A 26,936-nucleotide genomic window follows, 5' to 3' on the forward strand; every position below is an offset into this window, starting at 1 on the left:
GCTCCCAGACATTATAAACCAGCATCAGGACATCAATAAGCTCCTCCCAAACATTATAAACCTGTATCAGGACATCAATAAGCTGCATCAGGACATCAATAACCTGCATCAGGACATCAATAAGCTGCTCCCAGACATTATAAACCTGCATCAGGATATCAATAAGCTGCATCAGGACATCAATAAACTGCTCCCAAACATTATAAACCTGCATCAGGACATCAATAACCTGCATCAGGACATCAATAACCTGCTCCCAAACATTATAAACCTGCATCAGGACATCAATAAGCTGCTCCCAAACATTATAAACCTGCATCAGGACATCAATAATCTGCATCAGGACATCAATAAGCTGCTCCCAAACATTATAAACCAGCATCAGGACATCAGTAGTCTGCTCCCAGACATTATAAACCTGCATCAGGACATCAATAATCTGCTCCCAGACATTATAAACCTGCATCAGGACATCAATAAGCTGCTCCCAGACATTATAAACCTGCATCAGGAAATTGAGTCTATCATAGTTCGTGTGGGATTCAAGGTCATTATGAAGGACAGCTCAGAACAGCTGAAGATGGATTACAGAACTGATTGGTTCTCTGCTTGACACCAACAAACGCCCCATAATATCTGGCCATCTGCCCTCCCTAAATCGTGACATTGAACAGTTCAACAGACTGTTATCCCTCCATAACAGGCTACCAGACTATTGCAGTTCTGTGGGTGTAACATTTATTAACCATTTTGATGCCTTCTGGAAACAAAGCTTGTTTTATAAGGAGGAAGTGATCCACCCAAATCATTTGGGTTCCTGGATCATTTCACAGCAGTATAAGGCTGCGTTGAGACAATGACTTATCAATGACCCAAACCCAGCTCAGTTAATCCCCACCATTGAGACACTGAGTCATCATAATGCTTTCAGCAAATGTACATTATCCCAGGGGTGATGGAAGACACAATGTAAGTAACCTAATTTATGTCCCTCTAACTGCCCTGAATGCCTCTGCTGATCCTACAGCTATTGTATGCAGTAATCATGTGTCTATGAACCAGAGTGATACTGTTAGCACTGTGGCGGTGTGCCCTAGTAGGAAGTCCACTGAGGGGGTGTGCCCTAGGAGGAAGTCCACTGTGTGCAGCTCACCCTGCAATAACATCAATAACATGAGCATGTCTACTTCTGCTAAGCCTCCCAGTAAAGTAATGAAAACAATGAAGCATCGCAGAAAAGTGTTAAAAAATAGCTCATGTTAACATATGTAGCTTAAGAAACAAAGTTCATGAAATGAATACTTTGCTAGTAACAGATGACATTTATATTCTGACTATCTCTGAAACTCACTTAGATAATACCTTGGTAGCAATACATGGTTATAACATCTACAGAAAGGACAGACATGCTAAAGGTGGAGGTGTTGTCGTTTATATTCAGAACCACATTCCTGTAAAGCTTAGAGACAATCTAATGTTAAATACTGGTGAAGTAATATGGCTACAGGTTCATCTGCCTCACCTAAACCCCATTCTGGTGGGAAGCTGCTATAGACCAACAAGTGCTAACAGTCAGTATCTGGATAATATGTGTGAAATGCTTGATAAATGTATGTGATATCAACAGAGAGGTATATTTTCTGGGTGATTTAAATATTGACTGGCTTTCATCAAGCTGCCCAGTCAAGAAGAAGCTTGAATCTGTAACCAGTGCCTGCAACCTGGTTCGGGTTGTCAGTCAACCTACCAGGGTAGTTACAACCTGGTTCGGGTTGTCAGTCAACCTACCAGGGTAGTTACAACCTGGTTCGGGTTGTCAGTCAACCTACCAGGGTAGTTACAACCTGGTTCGGGTTGTCAGTCAACCTACCAGGGTAGTTACAACCTGGTTCGGGTTGTCAGTCAACCTACCAGGGTAGTTACAACCTGGTTCGGGTTGTCAGTCAACCTACCAGGGTAGTTACAACCTGGTTCGGGTTGTCAGTCAACCTACCAGGGTAGTTACAACCTGGTTCGGGTTGTCGGGTTGTCAGTCAACAACCTACCAGGGTAGTTACAACCTGGTTCGGGTTGTCAGTCAACCTACCAGGGTAGTTACAACCTGGTTCGGGTTGTCAGTCAACCTACCAGGGTAGTTACAACCTGGTTTGGGTTGTCAGTCAACCTACCAGGGTCGTTACAACCTGGTTCGGGTTGTCAGTCAACCTACCAGGGTAGTTACAACCTGGTTCGGGTTGTCAGTCAACCTACCAGGGTAGTTACAACCTGGTTCAACCTACCAGGGTTGTCAGTCAACCTACCAGGGTAGTTACAACCTGGTTCGGGTTGTCAGTCAACCTACCAGGGTAGTTACAACCTGGTTCGGGTTGTCAGTCAACCTACCAGGGTAGTTACAACCTGGTTCGGGTTGTCCGTCAACCTACCAGGGTCGTTACAACCTGGTTTGGGTTGTCAGTCAACCTACCAGGGTAGTTACAACTGGTTCGGGTTGTCAGTCAACCTACCAGGGTAGTTACAACCTGGTTCAGGTTATCAGTCAACCTACCAGGGTAGTTACAACCTGGTTCGGGTTGTCAGTCAACCTACCAGGGTAGTTACAACCTGGTTCGGGTTGTCAGTCAACCTACCAGGGTAGTTACAACCTGGTTCAGTCAACCTACCAGGTTGTCAGTCAACCTACCAGGGTAGTTACAACCTGGTTCGGGTTGTCAGTCAACCTACCAGGAGTTACAACCTTACAACCTGGTTCGGGTTGTCAGTCAACCTACCAGGGTAGTTACAACCTGGTTCGGGTTGTCAGTCAACCTACCAGGGTAGTTACAACCTGGTTCGGGTTGTCAGTCAACCTACCAGGGTAGTTACAACCTGGTTCGGGTTGTCAGTCAACCTACCAGGGTAGTTACAACCTGGTTCGGGTTGTCAGTCAACCTACCAGGGTAGTTACAACCTGGTTGGTTTGTCAGTCAACCTACCAGGGTAGTTACAACCTGGTTCGGGTTGTCAGTCAACCTACCAGGGTAGTTACAACCTGGTTCGGGTTGTCAGTCAACCTACCAGGGTAGTTACAACCTGGTTCAGGTTGTCAGTCAACCTACCAGGGTAGTTACAACCTGGTTCAGGTTGTCAGTCAACCTACCAGGGTAGTTACAACCTGGTTCGGGTTGTCAGTCAACCTACCAGGGTAGTTACAACCTGGTTCGGGTTGTCAGTCAACCTACCAGGGTAGTTACAACCTGTTACAACCAACCTGGTTTGGGTTGTCAGTCAACCTACCAGGGTAGTTACAACCTGGTTCGGGTTGTCAGTCAACCTACCAGGGTAGTTACAACCTGGTTCAGGTTGTCAGTCAACCTACCAGGGTAGTTACAACCTGGTTCGGGTTGTCAGTCAACCTACCAGGGTAGTTACCTGGTTCGGGTTGTCAAACCTACCAGGGTAGTTACAACCTGGTTCAGGTTGTCAGTCAACCTACCAGGGTAGTTACAACCTGGTTCAGGTTGTCAGTCAACCTACCAGGGTAGGTTCGGGTTGTCAGTCAACCAGGGTGGTTACAACCTGGTTCGGGTTGTCAGTCAACCTACCAGGGTAGTTACAACCTGGTTCGGTTGTCAGTCAACCTACCAGGGTAGTTACAACCTGGTTACAAACCTACCAGGGTAGTTACAACCTGGTTCGGGTTGTCAGTCAACCTACCAGGGTAGTTACAACCTGGTTCGGGTTGTCAGTCAACCTACCAGGGTAGTTACAACCTGGTTCGGTTGTCAGTCAACCTACCAGGGTAGTTACAACCTGGTTCGGGTTGTCAGTCAACCTACCAGGGTAGTTACAACCTGGTTCGGGTTGTCAGTCAACCTACCAGGGTAGTTACAACCTGGTTCGGGTTGTCAGTCAACCTACCAGGGTAGTTACAACCTGGTTCAGGTTGTCAGTCAACCTACCAGGGTAGTTACAACCTGGTTCGGGTTGTCAGTCAACCTACCAGGGTAGTTACAACCTGGTTCGGGTTGTCAGTCAACCTACCAGGGTAGTTACAACCTGGTTCAACAACCTACCAGGGTAGTTACAACCTGGTTCGGTTGTCAGTCAACCTACCAGGGTAGTTACAACCTGGTTCGGGTTATCAGTCAACCTACCAGGGTAGTTACAACCTGGTTCAACAGTCAACCTACCAGGGTAGTTACAACCTGGTTCGGGTTGTCAGTCAACCTACCAGGGTAGTTACAACCTGGTTCGGGTTGTCAGTCAACCTACCAGGGTAGTTACAACCTGGTTCGGGTTGTCAGTCAACCTACCAGGGTAGTTACAACCTGGTTCGGGTTGTCAGTCAACCTACCAGGGTAGTTACAACCTGGTTCGGGTTGTCAGTCAACCTACCAGGGTAGTTACAACCTGGTTCGGGTTGTCAGTCAACCTACCAGGGTAGTTACAACCTGGTTCGGGTTGTCAGTCAACCTACCAGGGTCGTTACAACCTGGTTCGGGTTGTCAGTCAACCTACCAGGGTAGTTACAACCTGGTTCGGGTTGTCAGTCAACCTACCAGGGTAGTTACAACCTGGTTCGGGTTGTCAGTCAACCTACCAGGGTAGTTACAACCTGGTTCGGGTTGTCAGTCAACCTACCAGGGTAGTTACAACCTGGTTCGGGTTGTCAGTCAACCTACCAGGGTAGTTACAACCTGGTTCGGGTTGTCAGTCAACCTACCAGGGTAGTTACAAACAGCACAGGAAGGAAATCATCAACATGTATTGATCACATCTTTACTAAAGCTGAAGAAAATAGTTGTTGGTCCGTGGTGAGTAATGACGAGCAACCAGACGCTGCTGGTCTGTGGTGTGTAATGAGGAGCAGCCAGACGCTGCTGGTCTGTGGTGTGTAATGAGGAGCAACCAGACACTGCTGGTCTGTGGTGTGTAATGACGAGCAACCAGACGCTGCTGGTCTGTGGTGTGTAATGAGGAGCAGCCAGACGCTGCTGGTCTGTGGTGTGTAATGAGGAGCAACCAGACGCTGCTGGTCTGTGGTGTGTAATGAGGAGCAACCAGACACTGCTGGTCTGTGGTGTGTAATGAGGAGCAACCAGACTATGCTGGTCTGTGGTGTGTAATGAGGAGCAACCAGACGCTGCTGGTCTGTGGTGTGTAATGAGGAGCAACCAGACGCTGCTGGTCTGTGGTGTGTAATGAGGAGCAACCAGACGCTGCTGGTCTGTGGTGTGTAATGAGGAGCAACCAGACGCTGCTGGTCTGTGGTGTGTAATGAGGAGCAACCAGACGCTGCTGGTCTGTGGTGTGTAATGAGGAGCAACCAGACGCTGCTGGTCTGTGGTGTGTAATGAGGAGCAACCAGACGCTGCACTGGACACATTAATGAAATCTCTTATTCCAGTTAGTAATAAACATGAACCCATGAAGAAAATGACTGTAAAACCAGTTAAATCCCTGTGGATTGATGAGGAATTTAAACATTGTATGGTTGAGAGGGATGATGCAAAAGGAATGTCAAAAAAGTCTGTCTGCACAACCTATTGGCAAAGGTACTGCAAATTGATAGATCATGATATCATATTATAAATAAATCTGTCTGCACAACCGATTACAAAACGTACTGCAAGTTGAGAAATCATGTGACTAAACTGAATAAAAAGAAGAAGAAACTATACTATGAAACAAAGATAAATGACAAAGAATGATAACAAAAAGCTTTGGGGCACCTTAAATGACAAACTCTGCTCCCTTATTCATTGAATCAGGTGGCTCATTCATCACAAAACGCACTGATTTTGCCAATGACTTTAATAATTTGTTTAATTGGCAAGATTAGCAAATTTAGGCATGACATGCCAGCAACAAACGCCGACACTACACATCCAAGTATATCTGATTAAATTATGAAAGACAAGCATTGTAAATTTGAATTCTGTAAAGTGAGTGTGGAAGAAGTGAACAAATTATTGTTGTCTATCAACAATGACAAGCCACTGGGGTCTGACAACTTGGATTAAAAATTACTGAGTATGATACCAGACGATATTGACACTCCTATTTGCCATATCTTCAATTAGCATGAGGATCCATAATAAAGCTGCTGCCTTGGCAGGAACTAACGGGGATCCATAATAAACCCCAGGAAGAGTAGCTGCTGCCTTGGCAGGAACTAATGAGGATCCATAATAAACCAGGAAGAGTAGCTGCTGCCTTGGCAAGAACTAATGGGGATCCATAATAAACCCCAGGAAGAGTAGCTGCTGCCTTGGCTGGAACTAATGGGGATCCATAATAAACCCCAGGAAGAGTAGCTGCTACCTTGGCAGGAACTAATGGGGATCCATAATAAACCCCAGGAAGAGTAGCTGCTGCCTTGGTAGGAACTAATGGGGATCCAAAATAAACTCCAGGAAGGGTAGCTGCTGCCTTGGCAGGAACTAATGTGGATCCATAATAAACCCCAGGAAGAGTAGCTGCTGCCTTGGCAGCAACTAATGGGGATCCATAATAACCCCCAGGAAGAGTAGCTGCTGCCTTGGCAGGAACTAATGTGGATCCATAATAAACCCCAGGAAGAGTAGCTGCTGCCTTGGCAGCAACTAATGGGGATCCATAATAACCCCCAGGAAGAGTAGCTGCTGCCTTGGCAGGAACTAATGTGGATCCATAATAAACCCCAGGAAGAGTAGCTGCTGCCTTGGCTGGAACTAATGGGGATCCATAATAAACCCCAGGAAGAGTAGCTGCTGCCTTGGCAGGAACTAATGGGGATCCCTAATAAATACAAATACAGCTACAGTAGCTTAAGTAAAGAATGTCGGGCAAAACTAAATCTGAGATGTCTTAGGAGCACTTATACCAATGGTGGGATGTGACCTGTGACCGATGTGCAACCCATGAATATGGTTCAGCCATACAGTATGGTGTAGTTCAGCTATATAGTATAGTTCAGCCATACAGTATGGTGTAGTTTGGCTATATAGTATAGTTCAGCTATACAGTATGGTGTAGTTTGGCTATATAGTATAGTTCAGCTATACAGTATGGTGTAGTTCGGCTATATAGTATAGTTCAGCTATACAGTATGGTGAAGTTCAGCTATATAGTATAGTGTAGTTCAGCTATATAGTATAATTCAGCTATATAGTATAGTTCAGCTATACAGTATGGTGTAGTTCAGCTATATAGTATAGTATAGTTCAGCTATACAGTATGGTGTAGTTCGGCTATATAGTATAGTTCAGCCATACAGTATGGTGTAGTTCAGCTATATAGTATAGTTCAGCCATACAGTATGGTGTAGTTCAGCTATATAGTATAGTTCAGCCATACAGTATGGTGTAGTTCGGCTATATAGTATAGTTCGGCTATATAGTATAGTTCAGCTATACAGTATGGTGTAGTTCGGCTATATAGTATAGTTCAGCTATACAGTATGGTGTAGTTTGGCTATATAGTATAGTTCAGCTATACAGTATGGTGTAGTTCGGCTATCTAGCATAGTTCAGCTATACAGTATGGTGTAGTTCAGCTATATAGTATAGTTCAGCTATACAGTATGGTGTAGTTTGGCTATATAGTATAGTGTAGTTCAGCTATATAGTATAATTCAGCTATATAGTATAGTATAGTTCAGCTATACAGTATGGTGTAGTTTGGCTATATAGTATAGTTCAGCTATACAGTATGGTGTAGTTTGGCTATATAGTATAGTGTAGTTCAGCTATATAGTATAATTCAGCTATATAGTATAGTATAGTTCAGCTATACAGTATGGTGTAGTTCAGCTATATAGTATAGTTCAGCTATATAGTATAGTTCAGCTATATAGTATAGTATAGTTCAGCTATACAGTATAGTATAGTTCAGCTATATAGTATAGTATAGTTCAGCTATATAGTATAGTATACTTCAGCTATATAGTATAGTTCAGCTATATAGTATAGTATAGTTCAGCCATACAGTATGGTGTAGTTCAGCTATATAGTATAGTTCAGCCATACAGTATGGTGTAGTTCAGCTATATAGTATAGTTCAGCCATACAGTATGGTGTAGTTCAGCTATATAGTATAGTTCAGCTATACAGTATGGTGTAGTTTGGCTATATAGTATAGTTCAGCTATACAGTATGGTGTAGTTTGGCTATATAGTATAGTGTAGTTCAGCTATATAGTATAATTCAGCTATATAGTATAGTATAGTTCAGCTATACAGTATGGTGTAGTTCAGCTATATAGTATAGTTCAGCTATATAGTATAGTTCAGCTATATAGTATAGTATAGTTCAGCTATACAGTATGGTGTAGTTCGGCTATATAGTATAGTTCAACTATATAGTATAGTTCAGCTATATAGTATAGTATAGTTCAGCTATACAGTATGGTGTAGTTCGGCTATATAGTATAGTTCAGCTATATAGTATAGTTCAGCTATATAGTATAGTATAGTTCAGCTATACAGTATGGTGTAGTTCGGCTATATAGTATAGTTCAGCTATATAGTATAGTATAGTTCAGCTATATAGTATAGTTCAGCTATATAGTATAGTATAGTATAGTTCAGCTATATAGTATAGTTCAGCTATATAGTATAGTATATTTCAGCTATATAGTATAGCATACTTAAGCTATATAGTATAGTATAGTTCAGCTATATAGTATAGTATAGTTCAGCTATATAGTATAGTATAGTTCAGCTATATAGTATAGTATAGTTCAGCTATATAGTATAGTTCAGCTATATAGTATAGTTCAGCTATATAGTATAGTATAGTTCAGCTATATAGTATAGTATAGTTCAGCTATATAGTATAGCATACTTCAGCTATATAGTATAGTATAGTTCAGCTATATAGTATAGTATAGTTCAGCTATATAGTATAGTATAGTTCAGCTATATAGTATAGTATAGTTCAGCTATATAGTATAGTTCAGCTATATAATTAAGTATAATTCAGCTATAGCATAGTATAGTATAGTTCAGCTATTCAAGCTATAGTATAGCATAGTCAGTATATAGTATAGTATAATTCAGCTATATAGTATAGTATAGTTCAGCTATATAGTATAATATAATTCAGCTATATAGTATAGTATAGTTCAGCTATATAGTATAGTATAGTTCAGCTATATAGTATAGTTCAGCTATATAATTAAGTATAATTCAGCTATATAGTATAGTATAATTCAGCTATATAGTATAGTATAATTCAGCTATATAGTATAGTATAATTCAGCTATATAGTATAGTATAGTTCAGCTATACGTGCAGTATCAATATAAATATAATTTTATATTTTAATTTATCCTTTATTTAACTAGGCAAGTCGTTTAAGAACAAATAGTTATTTACAATGACAGCACTACACCGGCCAAACCCGGACGACGCTGGGCCAATTGTGAGCCGGTTGTGGTACTAGCCTGGATGCTGATACTATACATACAGTATGTATATATTATAAAACAATGTACTCACTCCCAGAACTCTACAACAGGCGAGGTGGAGTTGGGGTTGAAGGTGAAATTGGTGCCGTTCCTCTGGAAATCGACACAGTTCTCTACAAGGAAACAGGGGACATATCACAGTTCTCTACAAGGAAACAGTGAACATATCACAGTTCTCTACTAGGAAACAGACAGAGAACATATCACAGTTCTCTACTAGGAAACAGACAGAGAACATATCACAGTTCTCTACTAGGAAACAGACAGGGAACATATCACAGATCTCTACGAGGAAACAGGGAACATATCACAGTTCTCTACTAGGAAACAGGGAACATATCACAGTTCTCTACTAGGAAACAGGGAACATATCACAGTTCTCTACTAGGAAACAGACAGAGAACATATCACAGTTCTCTACTAGGAAACAGACAGAGAACATATCACAGTTCTCTACTAGGAAACAGACAGAGAACATATCACAGTTCTCTACTAGGAAACAGACAGGGAACATATCACAGTTCTCTACTAGGAAACAGACAGAGAACATATCACAGTTCTCTACTAGGAAACAGACAGAGAACATATCACAGTTCTCTACTAGGAAACAGACAGGGAACATATCACAGATCTCTACTAGGAAACAGACAGGGAACATATTCAGTATTGAACAACATGGAGGTAGATGGTCAGACTAGACTAGAATAGAATAGAATATAATACACTAGAATAGAATAGATTAGACTAGAATAGAATAGAATACACTAGAATAGAATAGACTAGACTAGAATAGAATAGAATAAATGTTTTTATTTTATTTTTTATAAGTAGGACCCAGGTGAAGCAGGATGGATTTATGGGTCTCACCGGAACAGGTGTGTTCTCACCTGTGTTCCAGTAGTGATCACACGAGGCCCAGGGTAGCTCCGTGGTGAAGCAGTTGAACAGGTAGAAGATAGCCCAGGACAGGATAACCACATAATACACATTCAAATGGGCCACGATCACCTGGGTTGCATAGCCAATACCTGTAGAACAGACAGAGAGATTACACAGGCAATGAAACAGACAGAGAGATTACACAGGCAATGAAACAGACAGAGAGATTACACAGGCAATGAAACAGACAGAGAGATTACACAGGCATGGACGTACAGAGAGATTACACAGGCATGAAACAGACAGAGAGATTACACAGGCATTAAACAGACAGAGAGATTACACAGGCATGAAACAGACAGAGAGATTACACAGGCAATAAACAGACAGAGAGATTACACAGGCATGGAACAGACAGAGAGATTACACAGGCATGGACGTACAGAGAGATTACACAGGCATGAAACAGACAGAGAGATTACACAGGCATGAAACAGACAGAGAGATTACACAGGCATGAAACAGACAGAGAGATTACACAGGCATGAAACAGACAGAGAGATTACACAGGCATGAAACAGACAGAGAGATTACACAGGCATGAAACAGACAGATAGATTACACAGGCATGAAACAGACAGAGAGATTACACAGGCATGAAACAGACAGAGAGATTACACAGGCATGAAACAGACAGAGAGATTACACAGGCATGAAACAGACAGAGACAGACAGAGAGATTACACAGGCATGAAACAGACAGAGAGATTACACAGGCAATGAAACAGACAGAGAGATTACACAGGCATGAAACAGACAGAGAGATTACACAGGCATGAAACAGACAGATAGATTACACAGGCATGAAACAGACAGGGAGATTACACAGGCATGAAACAGACAGAGAGATTACACAGGCATGAAACAGACAGAGAGATTACACAGGCATGAAACAGACAGAGAGATTACACAGGCATGAAACAGACAGAGAGATTACACAGGCACGGACGTACAGAGAGATTACACAGGCATAAAACAGACAGAGAGATTACACAGGCATGAAACAGACAGAGAGATTACACAGGCATCAAACAGACAGAGAGATTACACAGGCATGAAACAGACGGAGAGATTACACAGGCATGAAACAGACAGAGAGATTACACAGGCATGAAACAGACAGAGAGATTACACAGGCATGAAACAGACAGAGACAGACAGAGAGATTACACAGGCATGAAACAGACAGAGAGATTACACAGGCATGAAACAGACAGAGAGATTACACAGGCAATGAAACAGACAGAGAGATTACACAGGCATGAAACAGACAGAGAGATTACACAGGCATGAAACAGACAGATAGATTACACAGGCATGAAACAGACAGGGAGATTACACAGGCATGAAACAGACAGGGAGATTACACAGGCATGAAACAGACAGGGAGATTACACAGGCATGAAACAGACAGAGAGATTACACAGGCATGAAACAGACAGAGAGATTACACAGGCACGGACGTACAGAGAGATTACACAGGCATAAAACAGACAGAGAGATTACACAGGCATGAAACAGACAGAGAGATTACACAGGCATCAAACAGACAGAGAGATTACACAGGCATGAAACAGACAGAGAGATTACACAGGCATGAAACAGACAGAGAGATTACACAGGCATGAAACAGACAGAGAGATTACACAGGCATGAAACAGACAGAGAGATTACACAGGCATGAAACAGACAGAGAGATTACACAGGCATGAAACAGACAGAGAGATTACACAGGCAATGAAACAGACAGAGAGATTACACAGGCATGAAACAGACAGAGAGATTACACAGGCATGAAACAGACAGAGAGATTACACAGGCATGAAACAGACAGAGAGATTACACAGGCATGAAACAGACAGAGAGATTACACAGGCATGAAACAGACAGAGAGATTACACAGGCATGAAACAGACAGAGAGATTACACAGGCATGAAACAGACAGAGAGATTACACAGGCATGGACGTACAGAGAGATTACACAGGCATAAAACAGACAGAGAGATTACACAGGCATGAAACAGACAGACAGAGAGATTACACAGGCATGAAACAGACAGAGAGACAGAGATTACACAGGCATGAAACAGACAGAGAGATTACACAGGCATGAAACAGACAGAGAGATTACACAGGCATGAAACAGACAGAGAGATTACACAGGCATGAAACAGACAGAGAGATTACACAGGCATGAAACAGACAGAGAGATTACACAGGCATGAAACAGACAGAGAGATTACACAGGCATGAAACAGACAGAGAGATTACACAGGCATGAAACAGACAGAGAGATTACACAGGCATGAAACAGACAGAGAGATTACACAGGCATGAAACAGACAGAGAGATTACACAGGCATGAAACAGACAGAGAGATTACACAGGCATGAAACAGACAGAGAGATTACACAGGCATGAAACAGACAGAGAGATTACACAGGCATGAAACAGACAGAGAGATTACACAGGCATGAAACAGACAGAGAGATTACACAGGCATGAAACAGACAGAGAGATTACACAGGCATGAAACAAACAGAGAGATTACACAGGCATGAAACAGACAGAGAGATTACACAGGCATGACAGACAGAGAGATTACACAGGCATGAAACAGACAGAGAGATTACACAGGCATGAAACAGACAGAGAGATTACACAGGCATGAAACAGACAGAGAGATTACACAGGCATGAAACAGACAGAGAGATTACACAGGCATGAAACAGACAGAGAGATTACACAGGCATGAAACAGACAGAGAGATTACACAGGCATGAAACAGACAGAGAGAGACACAGAGATTACACAGGCATGGACAGACAGAGAGATTACACAGGCATGAAACAGACAGAGAGATTACACAGGCATGAAACAGACAGAGAGATTACACATGCATGAAACAGACAGAGAGATTACACAGGCATGAAACAGACAGAGAGATTACACAGGCATGAAACAGACAGAGAGATTACACAGGCATGAAACAGACAGAGAGATTACACAGGCATGAAACAGACAGAGAGATTACACAGGCATGAAACAGACAGAGAGATTACACAGGCATGAAACAGACAGAGATTACACAGGCAGACAGAGAGATTACACAGGCATGAAACAGACAGAGAGATTACACAGGCATGAAACAGACAGAGAGATTACACAGGCAATGAAACAGACAGAGAGATTACACAGGCATGAAACAGACAGAGAGATTACACAGGCATGAAACAGACAGATAGATTACACAGGCATGAAACAGACAGAGAGATTACACAGGCATGAAACAGACAGAGAGATTACACAGGCATGAAACAGACAGAGAGATTACACAGGCATGAAACAGACAGAGAGATTACACAGGCATGAAACAGACAGAGAGAGATTACACAGGCATGAAACAGACAGAGAGATTACACAGGCATGAAACAGACAGAGAGATTACACAGGCATGAAACAGACAGAGAGATTACACAGGCATGAAACAGACAGAGAGATTACACAGGCATGAAACAGACAGAGAGATTACACAGGCATGAAACAGACAGAGAGATTACACAGGCATGAAACAGACAGAGAGATTACACAGGCATGAAACAGACAGAGAGATTACACAGGCATGAAACAGACAAAGAGATTACACAGGCATGAAACAGACAGAGAGATTACACAGGCATGAAACAGACAGAGAGATTACACAGGCATGAAACAGACAGAGAGATTACACAGGCATGAAACAGACAGAGAGATTACACAGGCATGAAACAGACAGAGAGATTACACAGGCATGAAACAGACAGAGAGATTACACAGGCATGAAACAGACAGAGAGATTACACAGGCATGAAACAGACAGAGAGATTACACAGGCATGAAACAGACAGAGAGATTACACAGGCATGAAACAGACAGAGAGATTACACAGGCATGAAACAGACAGAGAGATTACACAGGCATGAAACAGACAGAGAGATTACACAGGCATGAAATTACAGACAGACAGAGATTACACAGGCATGAAACAGACAGAGAGATTACACAGGCATGAAACAGACAGAGAGATTACACAGGCATGAAACAGACAGAGAGATTACACAGGCATGAAACAGACAGAGAGATTACACAGGCATGAAACAGACAGAGAGATTACACAGGCATGAAACAGACAGAGAGATTACACAGGCATGAAACAGACAGAGAGATTACACAGGCATGAAACAGACAGAGAGATTACACAGGCATGAAACAGACAGAGAGATTACACAGGCATGAAACAGACAGAGAGATTACACAGGCATGAAACAGACAGAGAGATTACACAGGCATGAAACAGACAGAGAGATTACACAGGCATGAAACAGACAGAGAGATTACACAGGCATGAAACAGACAGAGAGATTACACAGGCATGAAACAGACAGAGAGATTACACAGGCATGAAACAGACAGAGAGATTACACAGGCATGAAACAGACAGAGAGATGACAGACAGGCATGAAACAAACAGAGAGATTACACAGGCATGAAACAGAGAGATTACACAGGCATGAAACAGACAGAGAGATTACACAGGCATGAAACAGACAGAGAGATTACACAGGCATGAAACAGACAGAGAGATTACACAGGCATGAAACAGACAGAGAGATTACACAGGCATGAAACAGACAGAGAGATTACACAGGCATGAAACAGACAAAGAGATTACACAGGCATGAAACAGACAGAGAGATTACACAGGCATGAAACAGACAGAGAGAGATTACACATGCATGAAACAGACAGAGAGATTACACAGGCATGAAACAGACAGAGAGATTACACAGGCATGAAACAGACAGAGAGATTACACAGGCATGAAACAGACAGAGAGATTACACAGGCATGAAACAGACAGAGAGATTACACAGGCATGAAACAGACAGAGAGATTACACAGGCATGAAACAGACAGAGAGATTACACAGGCATGAAACAGACAGAGAGATTACACAGGCATGAAACAGACAGAGAGATTACACAGGCATGAAACAGACAGAGAGATTACACAGGCATGAAACAGACAGAGAGATTACACAGGCATGAAACAGACAGAGAGATTACACAGGCATGAAACAGACAGAGAGATTACACAGGCATGAAACAGACAGAGAGATTACACAGGCATGAAACAGACAGAGAGATTACACAGGCATGAAACAGACAGAGAGATTACACAGGCATGAAACAGACAGAGAGATTACACAGGCATGAAACAGACAGAGAGATTACACAGGCATGAAACAGACAGAGAGATTACACAGGCATGAAACAGACAGAGAGATTACACAGGCATGAAACAGACAGAGAGATTACACAGGCATGAAACAGACAGAGAGATTACACAGGCATGAAACAGACAGAGAGATTACACAGGCATGAAACAGACAGAGAGATTACACAGGCATGAAACAGACAGAGAGATTACACAGGCATGAAACAGACAGAGAGATTACACAGGCATGAAACAGACAGAGAGATTACACAGGCATGAAACAGACAGAGAGATTACACAGGCACGGACGTACAGAGAGATTACACAGGCATAAAACAGACAGAGAGATTACACAGGCATGAAACAGACAGAGAGATTACACAGGCATCAAACAGACAGAGAGATTACACAGGCATGAAACAGACAGAGAGATGACATATGCATGAACAAACAGAGAGATTACACAGGCATGGACAAACAGAGAGATTACACAGGCATGAAACAGACAGAGAGATTACACAGGCATGAAACAGACAGAGAGATTACACAGGCATGAAACAGACAAAGAGATTACACAGGCATGAAACAGACAGAGAGATTACACAGGCATGAAACAGACAGAGAGATTACACAGGCATGAAACAGACAGAGAGATTACACAGGCATGAAACAGACAGAGAGATTACACAGGCATGAAACAGACAGAGAGATTACACAGGCATGAAACAGACAGAGAGATTACACAGGCATGAAACAGACAGAGAGATTACACAGGCATGAACAAACAGAGAGATTACACAGGCATGAAACAGACAGGGAGATTACACAGGCATGAAACAGACAAAGAGATTACACAGGCATGAAACAGACAGAGAGATTACACAGGCATGGAACAGACAGAGAGATTACACAGGCATGAAACAGACAGAGAGATTACACAGGCATGAAACAGACAGAGAGATTACACAGGCATGAAACAGACAGAGAGATTACACAGGCATGAAACAGACAGAGAGATTACACAGGCATGAAACAGACAGAAAGATTACACAGGCAATGAAACAGACAGAGAGATTACACAGGCATGAAACAGACAGAGAGATTACACAAGCATGAAACAGACAGAGAGATTACACAGGCATGAAACAGACAGAGAGATTACACAGGCATGAAACAGACAGAGAGATTACACAGGCATGAAACAGACAGAGAGATTACACAGGCATGAACAAACAGAGAGATTACACAGGCATGAAACAGACAAGAGATTACACAGGCATGAAACAGACAGAGAGATTACACAGGCATGAAACAGACAAAGAGATTACACAGGCATGAAACAGACAGAGAGATTACACAGGCATGAAACAGACAGAGAGATTACACAGGCATGAAACAGACAGAGAGATTACACAGGCATGAATAAACAGGGAGATTACACAGGCATGGACGTACAGAGAGATTACACAGGCATGCAACAGACAGAGAGATTACACAGGCATGAAACAGACAGAGAGATTACACAGGCATGAAACAGACAGAGAGGTTACACAGGCATGAAACAGACAGAGAGATTACACAGGCATTAACAAACAGAGAGATTACACAGGCATGCAACAGACAGAGAGATTACACAGGCATGAAACAGACAGAGAGATTACACAGGCATGAAACAGACAGAGAGATTACACAGGCATGAAACAGACAGAGAGATTACACAGGCATGAAACAGACAGAGAGATTACACAGGCATGGAACAGACAGAGAGATTACATATGCATGAAACAGACAGAGAGATTACACAGGCATGAAACAGACAGAGAGATTACACAGGCATGAAACAGACAGAGAGATTACACAGGCATGAAACAGACAGACCAATGACCTTATGGCTAGAATGTCCGCATGGTTAAATTATATATTAGGCTTTGGATGGTGTATCAATACACCCAGTCCCTACAAAGACACAGTCGTCCTTCCTAACTCAGTTGCCGGAGAGGAAGGAAACCGCTGAGGGATCTCACCATGAGGCCAAGGGTGATTTTTAAAACAGTTACACAGTTGAATGGTTCTGATAGGAGAAAACTGAGGACGGATCAATAACGTTGTAGTTACTCCACGATATTAACCTAAATGAGAGAGTGAAAAGAAGGAAGCCTGTACATAATATTATGTGTAGATGGGTGAGAGAGGAACATCTATTTTGAATTCAGGCTGTAACACTTTCTGAAGGCACTGTACATCAAGCTGCCTCCCTACAGAAACAGGAGATAGACTAGTGTCCTGTCAGGGGGTGTACTGGTACATCAAGCTGCCTCACTACAGAAACAGGAGATAGACTAGTGTCCTGTCCAGGGGGTGTCCTGGTACATCAAGCTGTCTCACTACAGAAACAGGAGATAGACTAGTGTCCTGTCCAGGGGGTGTCCTGGTACATCAAGCTGTCTCACTACAGAAACAGGACACAGACTAGTGTCCTGTCCAGGGGGTGTCCTGGTACATCAAGCTGCCTCCCTACAGAAACAGGAGATAGACTAGTGTCCTGTCAGGGGGTGTACTGGTACATCAAGCTGCCTCACTACAGAAACAGGAGATAGACTAGTGTCCTGTCCAGGGGGTGTCCTGGTACATCAAGCTGTCTCACTACAGAAACAGGAGATAGACTAGTGTCCTGTCCAGGGGGTGTCCTGGTACATCAAGCTGTCTCACTACAGAAACAGGACACAGACTAGTGTCCTGTCCAGGGGGTGTCCTGGTACATCAAGCTGTCTCACTACAGAAACAGGACACAGACTAGTGTCCTGTCCAGGGGGTGTCCTGGTACATCAAGCTGCCTCCCTACAGAAACAGGAGATAGACTAGTGTCCTGTCCAGGGGGTGTCCTGGTACATCAAGCTGTCTCACTACAGAAACAGGAGACAGACTAGTGTCCTGTCCAGGGGGTGTCCTGGTACATCAAGCTGCCTCACTACAGAAACAGGAGATAGGAGTCTATGAGCTGTTCAGCGGGACAGAGAGAGAGAAAATACTCAGGAAGGTTTAAACAAACACAGACACACAGAACATACAGAACACACAGAACCTACAGAACATACAGAACCTACAGAACACACAGAACCTACAGACACACAGAACATACAGAACACACAGAACACACAGAACCTACAGAACATACAGAACACACAGAACCTACAGACACACAGAACATACAGAACACACAGAACACACAGAACCTACAGAACATACAGAACACACAGAACACACAGAACCTACAGAACATACAGAACACACAGAACATACAGAACATACAGAACATACAGAACATACAGAACACACAGAACATACAGAACATACAGAACATACAGAACACACAGAACCTACAGAACATACAGAACACACAGAACATACAGAACATACAGAACATACAGAACACACAGAACATACAGAACATACAGAACATACAGAACACACAGAACATACAGGTATGGAAATTCATCGGAAGGAAAAAACACAGAGAGAATAAACCGGCGTGGGATGGAGAGTATTTACATAAAGATGAATATAAAACAATATTTGACTTCCTTTCTCACTACGTTGGATAAATAACTTCAACCATTACTTGAATTAAAGACATAAGGTCATAAGATAAATAAACATGTACAGCACAATCACCAGGACAGGATAAGTACTTAACTAATACCCAACTGTGAGTGTAATCGAGAGGGTGATTGTTTATTTCGTTTTTATTATCATTATGAAGGGAATATAAACCACAATAGTTGACTTTAGTGTTAATAATATAACCAAAATATAATTATTTAATGACATTAATGACATTATTTATTTATTTATTTTGTAATCGAGAAGAAAAATAAAATAAATAAAGGCATTATTACCTTCAAAGAGCGGGCAGCATTTCCTCCAACATGTGATGCCTCCTTCGCTGGTGAACTGTCCCAGAGCTGTCTCCAGGAAGAACACCGGGATGCCACAACATATAAAGAAGATTATATATGGTACGAAGAACGCCCCTGGAAAACACACACACACACACACACACACACACACACACACACACACACACACACACACACACACACACAAACACACAGACAGACACACACACAGACACACACACAGACACAGACACACACACACACACATACACAGACACACACACACACACACAGACACACACACACACACAGACACACAGACACACACACACACACACAGACACACACACAGACACACACACACAGACACAGACACACAGACACAGACACACACACACACACACACACACACACACACACACACACACACACACACACACACACAGACACAGACACACACACAGACACACACACACACACACACACACAGACACAGACACACACACAGACACAGACACAGACACACACACACACAGACACACACACACACACACAGACACACAGACACACACACACACACACACACACAGACACACAGACACACACACACACACACACAGACACACACACACACACAGACACAGACACAGACACACACACAGACACACACACACACACACACACACACACACACACACACACACACACACACACACACACACACACAGACAGACACAGACACACACACACACATTAACTAGTGTTAAAAGAACGGTTCTTAATAATTATACATTATGGGGCCCAGTTTCCCGGACACGGAAAAGCCCAAGTCCTTGGAGTAAGAAAAAAAAAGCCATTTTGAATGAAGATTATAATATTGAAAGTCCTAGAAGATCCTGTTTTTTACAGTACTCAAAAGAGACAGATTGGGAGGGGATCTTTCTTGAATAAAGAAGGACTAGTGGTGTCCAAATCAAATCAAATGTTTATTGGTCACATGGTTAGCAGATGTTATTGGTCACATGGTTAGCAGATGTTATTGGTCACATGGTTAGCAGATGTTATTGGTCACATGGTTAGCAGATGTTATTGGTCACATGGTTAGCAGATGTTATTGGTCACATGGTTAGCAGATGTTATTGGTCACATGGTTAGCAGATGTTATTGGTCACGTACAGTTTAGCAGATGTTATTGAGGGTGTAGGGAAATGCTTGTTCACATATTAACCACCAGATTAACGTACAAATTCGCTACAATGTCATTGTTACAACACAGGTTTAAATCTCTTGGAAGTTGCATCAACACAATTAAATATCTGACCTCCTCTGTTGTTATAACAGAGGTAGGGAAATATCTGACCTCCTCTGTTGTTATAACAGAGGTAGGGAAATATCTGACCTCCTCTGTTGTTATAACAGAGGTAGGGGGAATATCTGACCTCCTCTGTTGTTATAACAGAGGTCGGGGAATATCTGACCTCCTCTGTTGTTATAACAGAGATCGGGGAATATCTGACCTCCTCTGTTGTTATAACAGAGGTCGGGGAACATCTGACCTCCTCTGTTGTTATAACAGAGGTGGGGGGAATATCTGACCTCCTCTGTTGTTATAACAGAGATCGGGGAATATCTGACCTCCTCTGTTGTTATAACAGAGGTCGGGGAACATCTGACCTCCTCTGTTGTTATAACAGAGGTGGGGGGAATATCTGACCTCATCTGTTGTTATAACAGAGGTCGGGGAACATCTGACCTCCTCTGTTGTTATAACAGAGGTGGGGGGAATATCTCACCTCATCTGTTGTTATAACAGAGGTAGAGGGAATATCTGACCTCCTCTGTTGTTATAACAGAGGTCGGGGAATATCTGACCTCATCTGTTGTTATAACAGAGGTCGGGGAATATCTGACCTCCTCTGTTGTTATAACAGAGGTCGGGGAATATCTGACCTCCTCTGTTGTTATAACAGAGGTCGGGGAACATCTGACCTCATCTGTTGTTATAACAATCCTATGATCTCTTGGAAGAACAGCTACGGTGTAACCCCCCCCACTAATGACCTACAACATGTTTGAATCAATGTCTTACCTACTCCAGTCTTATAACACAAGTAAGGTAACAGTCACGTAATGGCTTAGATGTTGGGTTGATAGTCGCTGGACCCAGGTTCCAGTCCCAGTCAGAATTTGCTATAATACAGTAGAATGTCTTACCTCCTCCAGTCTTATAGCACAGGTAAAGGAACAGTCATGTAATGGCTTAGATGTTGGGTAGTTAGTCGCTGGACCCAGGTTCCAGTCCCAGGTTCCAGTCCCAGGTTCCAGTCCCAGTCAGGGCTAACCTCCGAATGTTCTATAATACAGTAGAATATCTTACCTCCTCCATTCTTGTAACACAGGTAGGGGAAACGCCACACGTTTCCCAGCCCTATGATCTCTCCGGCCACCGACAGGACAAACTCAATCTTGTTGTTCCAGTGGCCCCTCTCGTTGACCGGCTTCTTGTCGTTGGCTGACTCGAAGTCCACGGCGTCCTCTGGTTTGCCATTGATTACTGAGACTTTCTTCTCGCCTGTCATGGCGTTGCAACAGCCTGAAATGAAACGAATCGATTTTACACTCCTTCAATTAGAAGGTTTAAGGCTATACAGTGATATTTTGATTTTGAAGCATGTTTATGATGAGGCAGCTGAGAGAGGCGGCCGGGGACATAGTAGAGTAAAGGAGAGTAGAGTTAGAGTAGAGTAGAATTAGAGTAGAGTAGAGTTGGAGTAGGGTAGTGTAGAGTAGAGTAGAGTTAGAGTTAATGTAGAGTAGAGTAGAGTAGAGTCATGGCCAAAATAATTTTGAGAATCACACAAATATTAATTTCCACAAAGTTTGCTGCTTCAGTGTCTTTCGATATTTTTGTCAGATGTTACTTTGGAATACTGAAGTATAATTGCAAGCATTTCATAAGTGTCAAAGGCTTTTATTGACAATTACATGACGTTGCCCCTTCTTTTTCGAGACCTCTGCAATCCGCCCTGGCATGCTGTCAATTAACTTCTGGGCCACATCCTGACTGATGGCAGCCCATTCTTGCATAATCAGTGCTTGGGAGTTTGTCAGAATATGTGGGGTTTTATTTGTCCACCCGCCTCTTGAGGATTGACCACAAGTTCTCAATGGGTTTAAGGTCTGGGGAGTTTCCTGGCCATGGACCCAAAATAGTGATGTTTTGTTTCCCGAGCCACTTAGTTATCACTTTTGCCTTATGGCAAGTTGCTCCATCATGCTGGAAAAGGCATTGTTGGTCACCAAACTGTTCCTGGATGGTTGGAAGAAGTTGCTCTCGGAGAATGTGTTGGTACTATTCTATATTCACGGCTGTGTTCTTAGGCAAAATTGTGAGTGAGCCCACTCCCTTGGCTGAGAAGCAACCCCACACATGAATGGTCTCGGGATGTTTTACAATTGGCATGACACCGGAGAGTGAGAGGTATATTTAGAGTAGAGTTAGAGTTGAGTGAGAGAAGAATAGAGTACGAGTAGAATAGAGGTAGAGGTAAAGTAGAATACAGTTAGAGTAGAGTAGAGTTAGAGTAGAGTTCAGTTAGAGTAGGGTAGAGTAGAGTAGAGTAGAGTAGATGTAAAGTAGAGTACAGTTAGAGTAGAGTAGAGTAGAGTAGAGTTAGAGAAGAGTTAGAGTAAAGTAAGAGTATAGTTAGAGTAGAATAGAGTAGAGTTAGAGTAGAGTAGAGTTAGAGTAGAGTTCAGTTAGAGTAGAGCAGAGCTAGAGAAGAGTTAGAGTAAAGTAAGACTACAGCTAGAGTAGTGTTTGAGTAGAGTATAGTAGAGTAGAGTAGAGGTAGAGTAGAGTACGGTTAGAGAAGAGTAGAGTTACAGTAGAGTTACAGTAGAGCAGAGCTAGAGAAGAGTTAGAGTAAAGTAAGAGTACAGCTAGAGTAGTGTTCGAGTAGAGTATAGTAGAGTATAGGTATACTAGAGTAGGGTATAGTAGAGTAGAGTTATACTAGAGTAGAGTATAGTAGAGTTATAGTAGAGTAGAGTTAGAGTAGAGTAGAGTCCGAGGATAGTAGAGTTATAGTAGAGTAGAGTTAGAGTAGAGTTAGAGTAGAGTTATAGTAGAGTAGAGTTATAGTAGAGTAGAGTTAGAGTTATAGTAGAGTTATAGTACATATAGTAGAGTTATAGTAGAGTAGAGTTATAGTAGAGTAGAGTAGAGTTATAGTAGAGTAGAGTTATAGTAGAGTAGAGTTAGAGTACATATATTAGAGTTATAGTAGAGTAGAGTAGAGTTATAGTAGAGAAGAGTTATAGTAGAGTAGAGTTATAGTATAGTAGAGTTATAGTAGATAAGAGTTATAGTAGAGTAGAGTTATAGTAGAGTAGAGTTATAGTAGAGTGGAGTTATAGTAGATTAGAGTTGCAGTAGAGTAAAGTAGAGTAAAGTAGAGTTTTAGTAGAGTTATAGTAGAGTAGAGTTATAGTAGAGTATAATTATAGTAGAGTAGAGAAGTTATAGTAGAGTAGAGTTATAGCAGAGTAGAGTTATAGTAGAGTAGAGTTATAGTAGAGTAGAGTTATAGTAGAGTGGAGTTATAGTAGATTAGAGTTGCAGTAGAGTTAAGTAGAGTAAAGTAGAGTTATAGTAGAGTTATAGTAGAGTTATAGTAGAGTTATAGTAGAGTTATAGTAGAGTAGAGTTATAGTAGAGTAGAGTAGATGTATAGTAGAGTAGAGTAGAGTTATAGTAGAGTTATAGTAGAGTAGAGTTATAGTAGAGTGGAGTTATAGTAGATTAGAGTAGTAAAGAAAGTAGAGTTTTAGTAGTAGAGTAGAGTTATAGTAGAGTATAATTATAGTAGAGTAGAGTTATAGTAGAGTTATAGTAGAGTTATATAGTAGAGTAGAGTTATAGTAGAGTAGAGTTATAGTAGAGTAGAGTTATAGTAGAGTAGAGTTATAGTAGAGTAGAGTTGCAGTAGAGTTAAGTAGAGTAAAGTAGAGTTATAGTAGAGTTATAGTAGAGTTATAGTAGAGTTATAGTAGAGTTATAGTAGAGTTATAGTAGAGTAGAGTTATACTAGAGTAGAGTAGATGTATAGTAGAGTAGAGTAGAGTTATAGTAGAGTTATAGTAGAGTAGAGTTATAGTAGAGTAGAGTTGTAGTAGAGTTATAGTAGAGTAGAGTTATAGTAGAGTTATAGTAGAGTAGAGTTATAGTAGAGTAGAGTTATAGTAGAGTAGAGTTATCGTAGAGTAGAGTTAGAGTAGAGTAGAGTTATAGTAGAGTAGAGTTATAGTAGAGTAGAGTTATAGTAGAGTTATAGTAGAGTTAGAGTTATAGTAGAGTTATAGTAGAGTAGAGTTAGAGTAGAGTAGAGTAGAGTTATAGTAGAGTAGAGTTATAGTAGAGTAGAGTTAGCGTAGAGTAGAGTTATAGTAGAGTAGAGTTATAGTAGAGTAGAGTGGAATTATAGTAGAGTAGAGTAGAGTAGCATTATAGTAGAGTAGAGTTATAGTAGAGTCGAGTTATAGTAGAGTAGAGTTATAGTAGAGTAGAGTTATAGTAGAGTAGAGTTATAGTAGAGTAGAGTTATCGTAGAGTAGAGTTATAGTAGAGTTATAGTAGAGTAGAGTTATAGTAGAGTAGAGTTATAGTAGAGTAGAGTTATAGTAGAGTTATAGTAGAGTAGAGTTATAGTAGAGTAGAGTTAGAGTAGAGTAGAGTTATAGTAGAGTAGAGTTAGAGTAGAGTAGAGTTATAGTAGAGTAGAGTTATAGTAGAGTAGAGTTATCGTAGAGTTATAGTAGAGTAGAGTTATAGTAGAGTAGAGTTATAGTAGAGTAGAGTTATAGTAGAGTTATAGTAGAGTAGAGTAGAGTTATAGTAGAGTAGAGTTATCGTAGAGTAGAGTTATCGTAGAGTAGAGTATAGTAGAGTTATAGTAGAGTAGAGTTATAGTAGAGTAGAGTAGAGTTATAGTAGATTAGAGTAGAGTTATAGTAGATTAGAGTAGAGTTATAGTAGAGTAGAGTAGAGTTATAGTAGAGTAGAGCATAGTAGAGTTTATAGTAGAGTAGAGTAGAGTTATAGTAGAGTAGAGTAGAATAGAGTTGGAGTAGAGTAGAGTTATAGTAGAGTAGAGTATAGTAGAGTTAGAGTAGAGTAGAGTTAGAGTAGAGTAGAGTTAGAGTAGAGTAAAGGTAGAGTCGAGTAGAGTTAGAGTAGAGTTATAGTAGAGTTATAGTAGAGTAGATTTATAGTAGAGTTAGAGTAGAGTAGAGTTATAGTATAGTAGAGTTAGAGTATAGTAGATTTAGAGTAGAGTAGAGTAGAGTAAAGGTAGAGTCGAGTAGAGTTAGCGTAGAGTTATAGTAGAGTTATAGTAGAGTAGATTTATAGTAGAGTAGAGTAAGAGTAGAGTTAGAGTAGAATAGAGTTGGAGTAGAGTAGAGTTAGAGTAGAATAGAGTTGGAGTAGAGTAGAGTTATAGTAGAGTTAGAGTAGAGTTATAGTAGAGTTAGAGTAGAGTAGAGTTAGAGTAGAGTAGAGTTGGAGTAGAGTAGAGTTAGAGTAGAGTAAAGGTAGAGTTAGAGTAGACTAGAGTTAGAGTAGAGTAGAGTTATAGTAGAGTTAGAGTAGAGGTATAGTAGAGTTAGAATAGAGTAGAGTTAGAGTAGAGTAGAGTAGAGTTGGAGTAGAGTAGAGTTAGAGTAGAGTAGAGTAGAGTTGGAGTAGAGTAGAGTTAGAGGAGAATAGAGTTAGAGTAGAGTAGAGTTAGAGTAGAGTAAAGGTAGAGTAGAGTAGAGTTGGAGTAGAGTAGAGTTAGAGTAGAGTAAAGGTAGAGTAGAGTAGAGTAGAGTTGGAGTAGAGTAAAGGTAGAGTAGAGTAGAGTTGGAGTAGAGTAGAGTTAGAGTAAATTTAGAGTAGAGTTCCACCACTTTAGGATGACACTGGGAGACTGGGAGTCTTCGACTACAATCACAGGAAATTACACCAGAGATTTGTCTGACATACATTTACAATGTGGGGTCTCCATGACCTACAAGAACCTCAACTTAAGCCCTGTTACAAAATTGGTATGATATAGTTTATAAACGGACATTCAAATAAAATAAAATAGAGCTGTGTCGTCAATCATGAGGTCCCCCAAATGCAACAATTGTCTCTCCAATTAGGAACAGCATGACACAATTGAATTTAGGTGTGACAAAGTCATGAGCGCAGAACGACACATCATCAACTCTTACAATTGATTTTTAAAATCATGATTCGTATCGACCCCGCCTTCCCCCTCGTCTAGTAGATGAAAGAAAGCATGCATTGCCAAAGAGGTGAAGTCTGAAGTCACACTACTCACCGATATACTGTAGGTTATATAGTAAAGCGATCCGTTGCTTTAGAT

General features: G+C 41.5%; 1 protein-coding gene across 1 annotated transcript in view; it reads right to left on the bottom strand.

Annotated features, from left to right (window-relative positions):
- Positions 1-22,101, bottom strand: part of slc6a11b (solute carrier family 6 member 11b) — a 113,727-nt gene extending 91,626 nt beyond the window's left edge. The window contains exons 1-4 of the mRNA XM_065004511.1: positions 21,899-22,101; positions 19,522-19,656; positions 10,317-10,457; positions 9,461-9,542 (exon numbers count right to left, since the gene is read on the bottom strand). Of these exons, the coding sequence (XP_064860583.1) occupies positions 9,461-9,542; positions 10,317-10,457; positions 19,522-19,656; positions 21,899-22,100 (560 nt within the window). The 5' untranslated portion in view covers position 22,101. The remainder of the gene's footprint in view (positions 1-9,460; positions 9,543-10,316; positions 10,458-19,521; positions 19,657-21,898) is intronic.
- Between the last annotated feature and the right edge of the window lie 4,835 nt (positions 22,102-26,936).

The sequence above is a fragment of the Oncorhynchus nerka genome, linkage group LG2, assembly GCF_034236695.1.
Source record: "Oncorhynchus nerka isolate Pitt River linkage group LG2, Oner_Uvic_2.0, whole genome shotgun sequence".
NCBI classification, from domain to species: Eukaryota; Metazoa; Chordata; class Actinopteri; order Salmoniformes; family Salmonidae; genus Oncorhynchus; species Oncorhynchus nerka.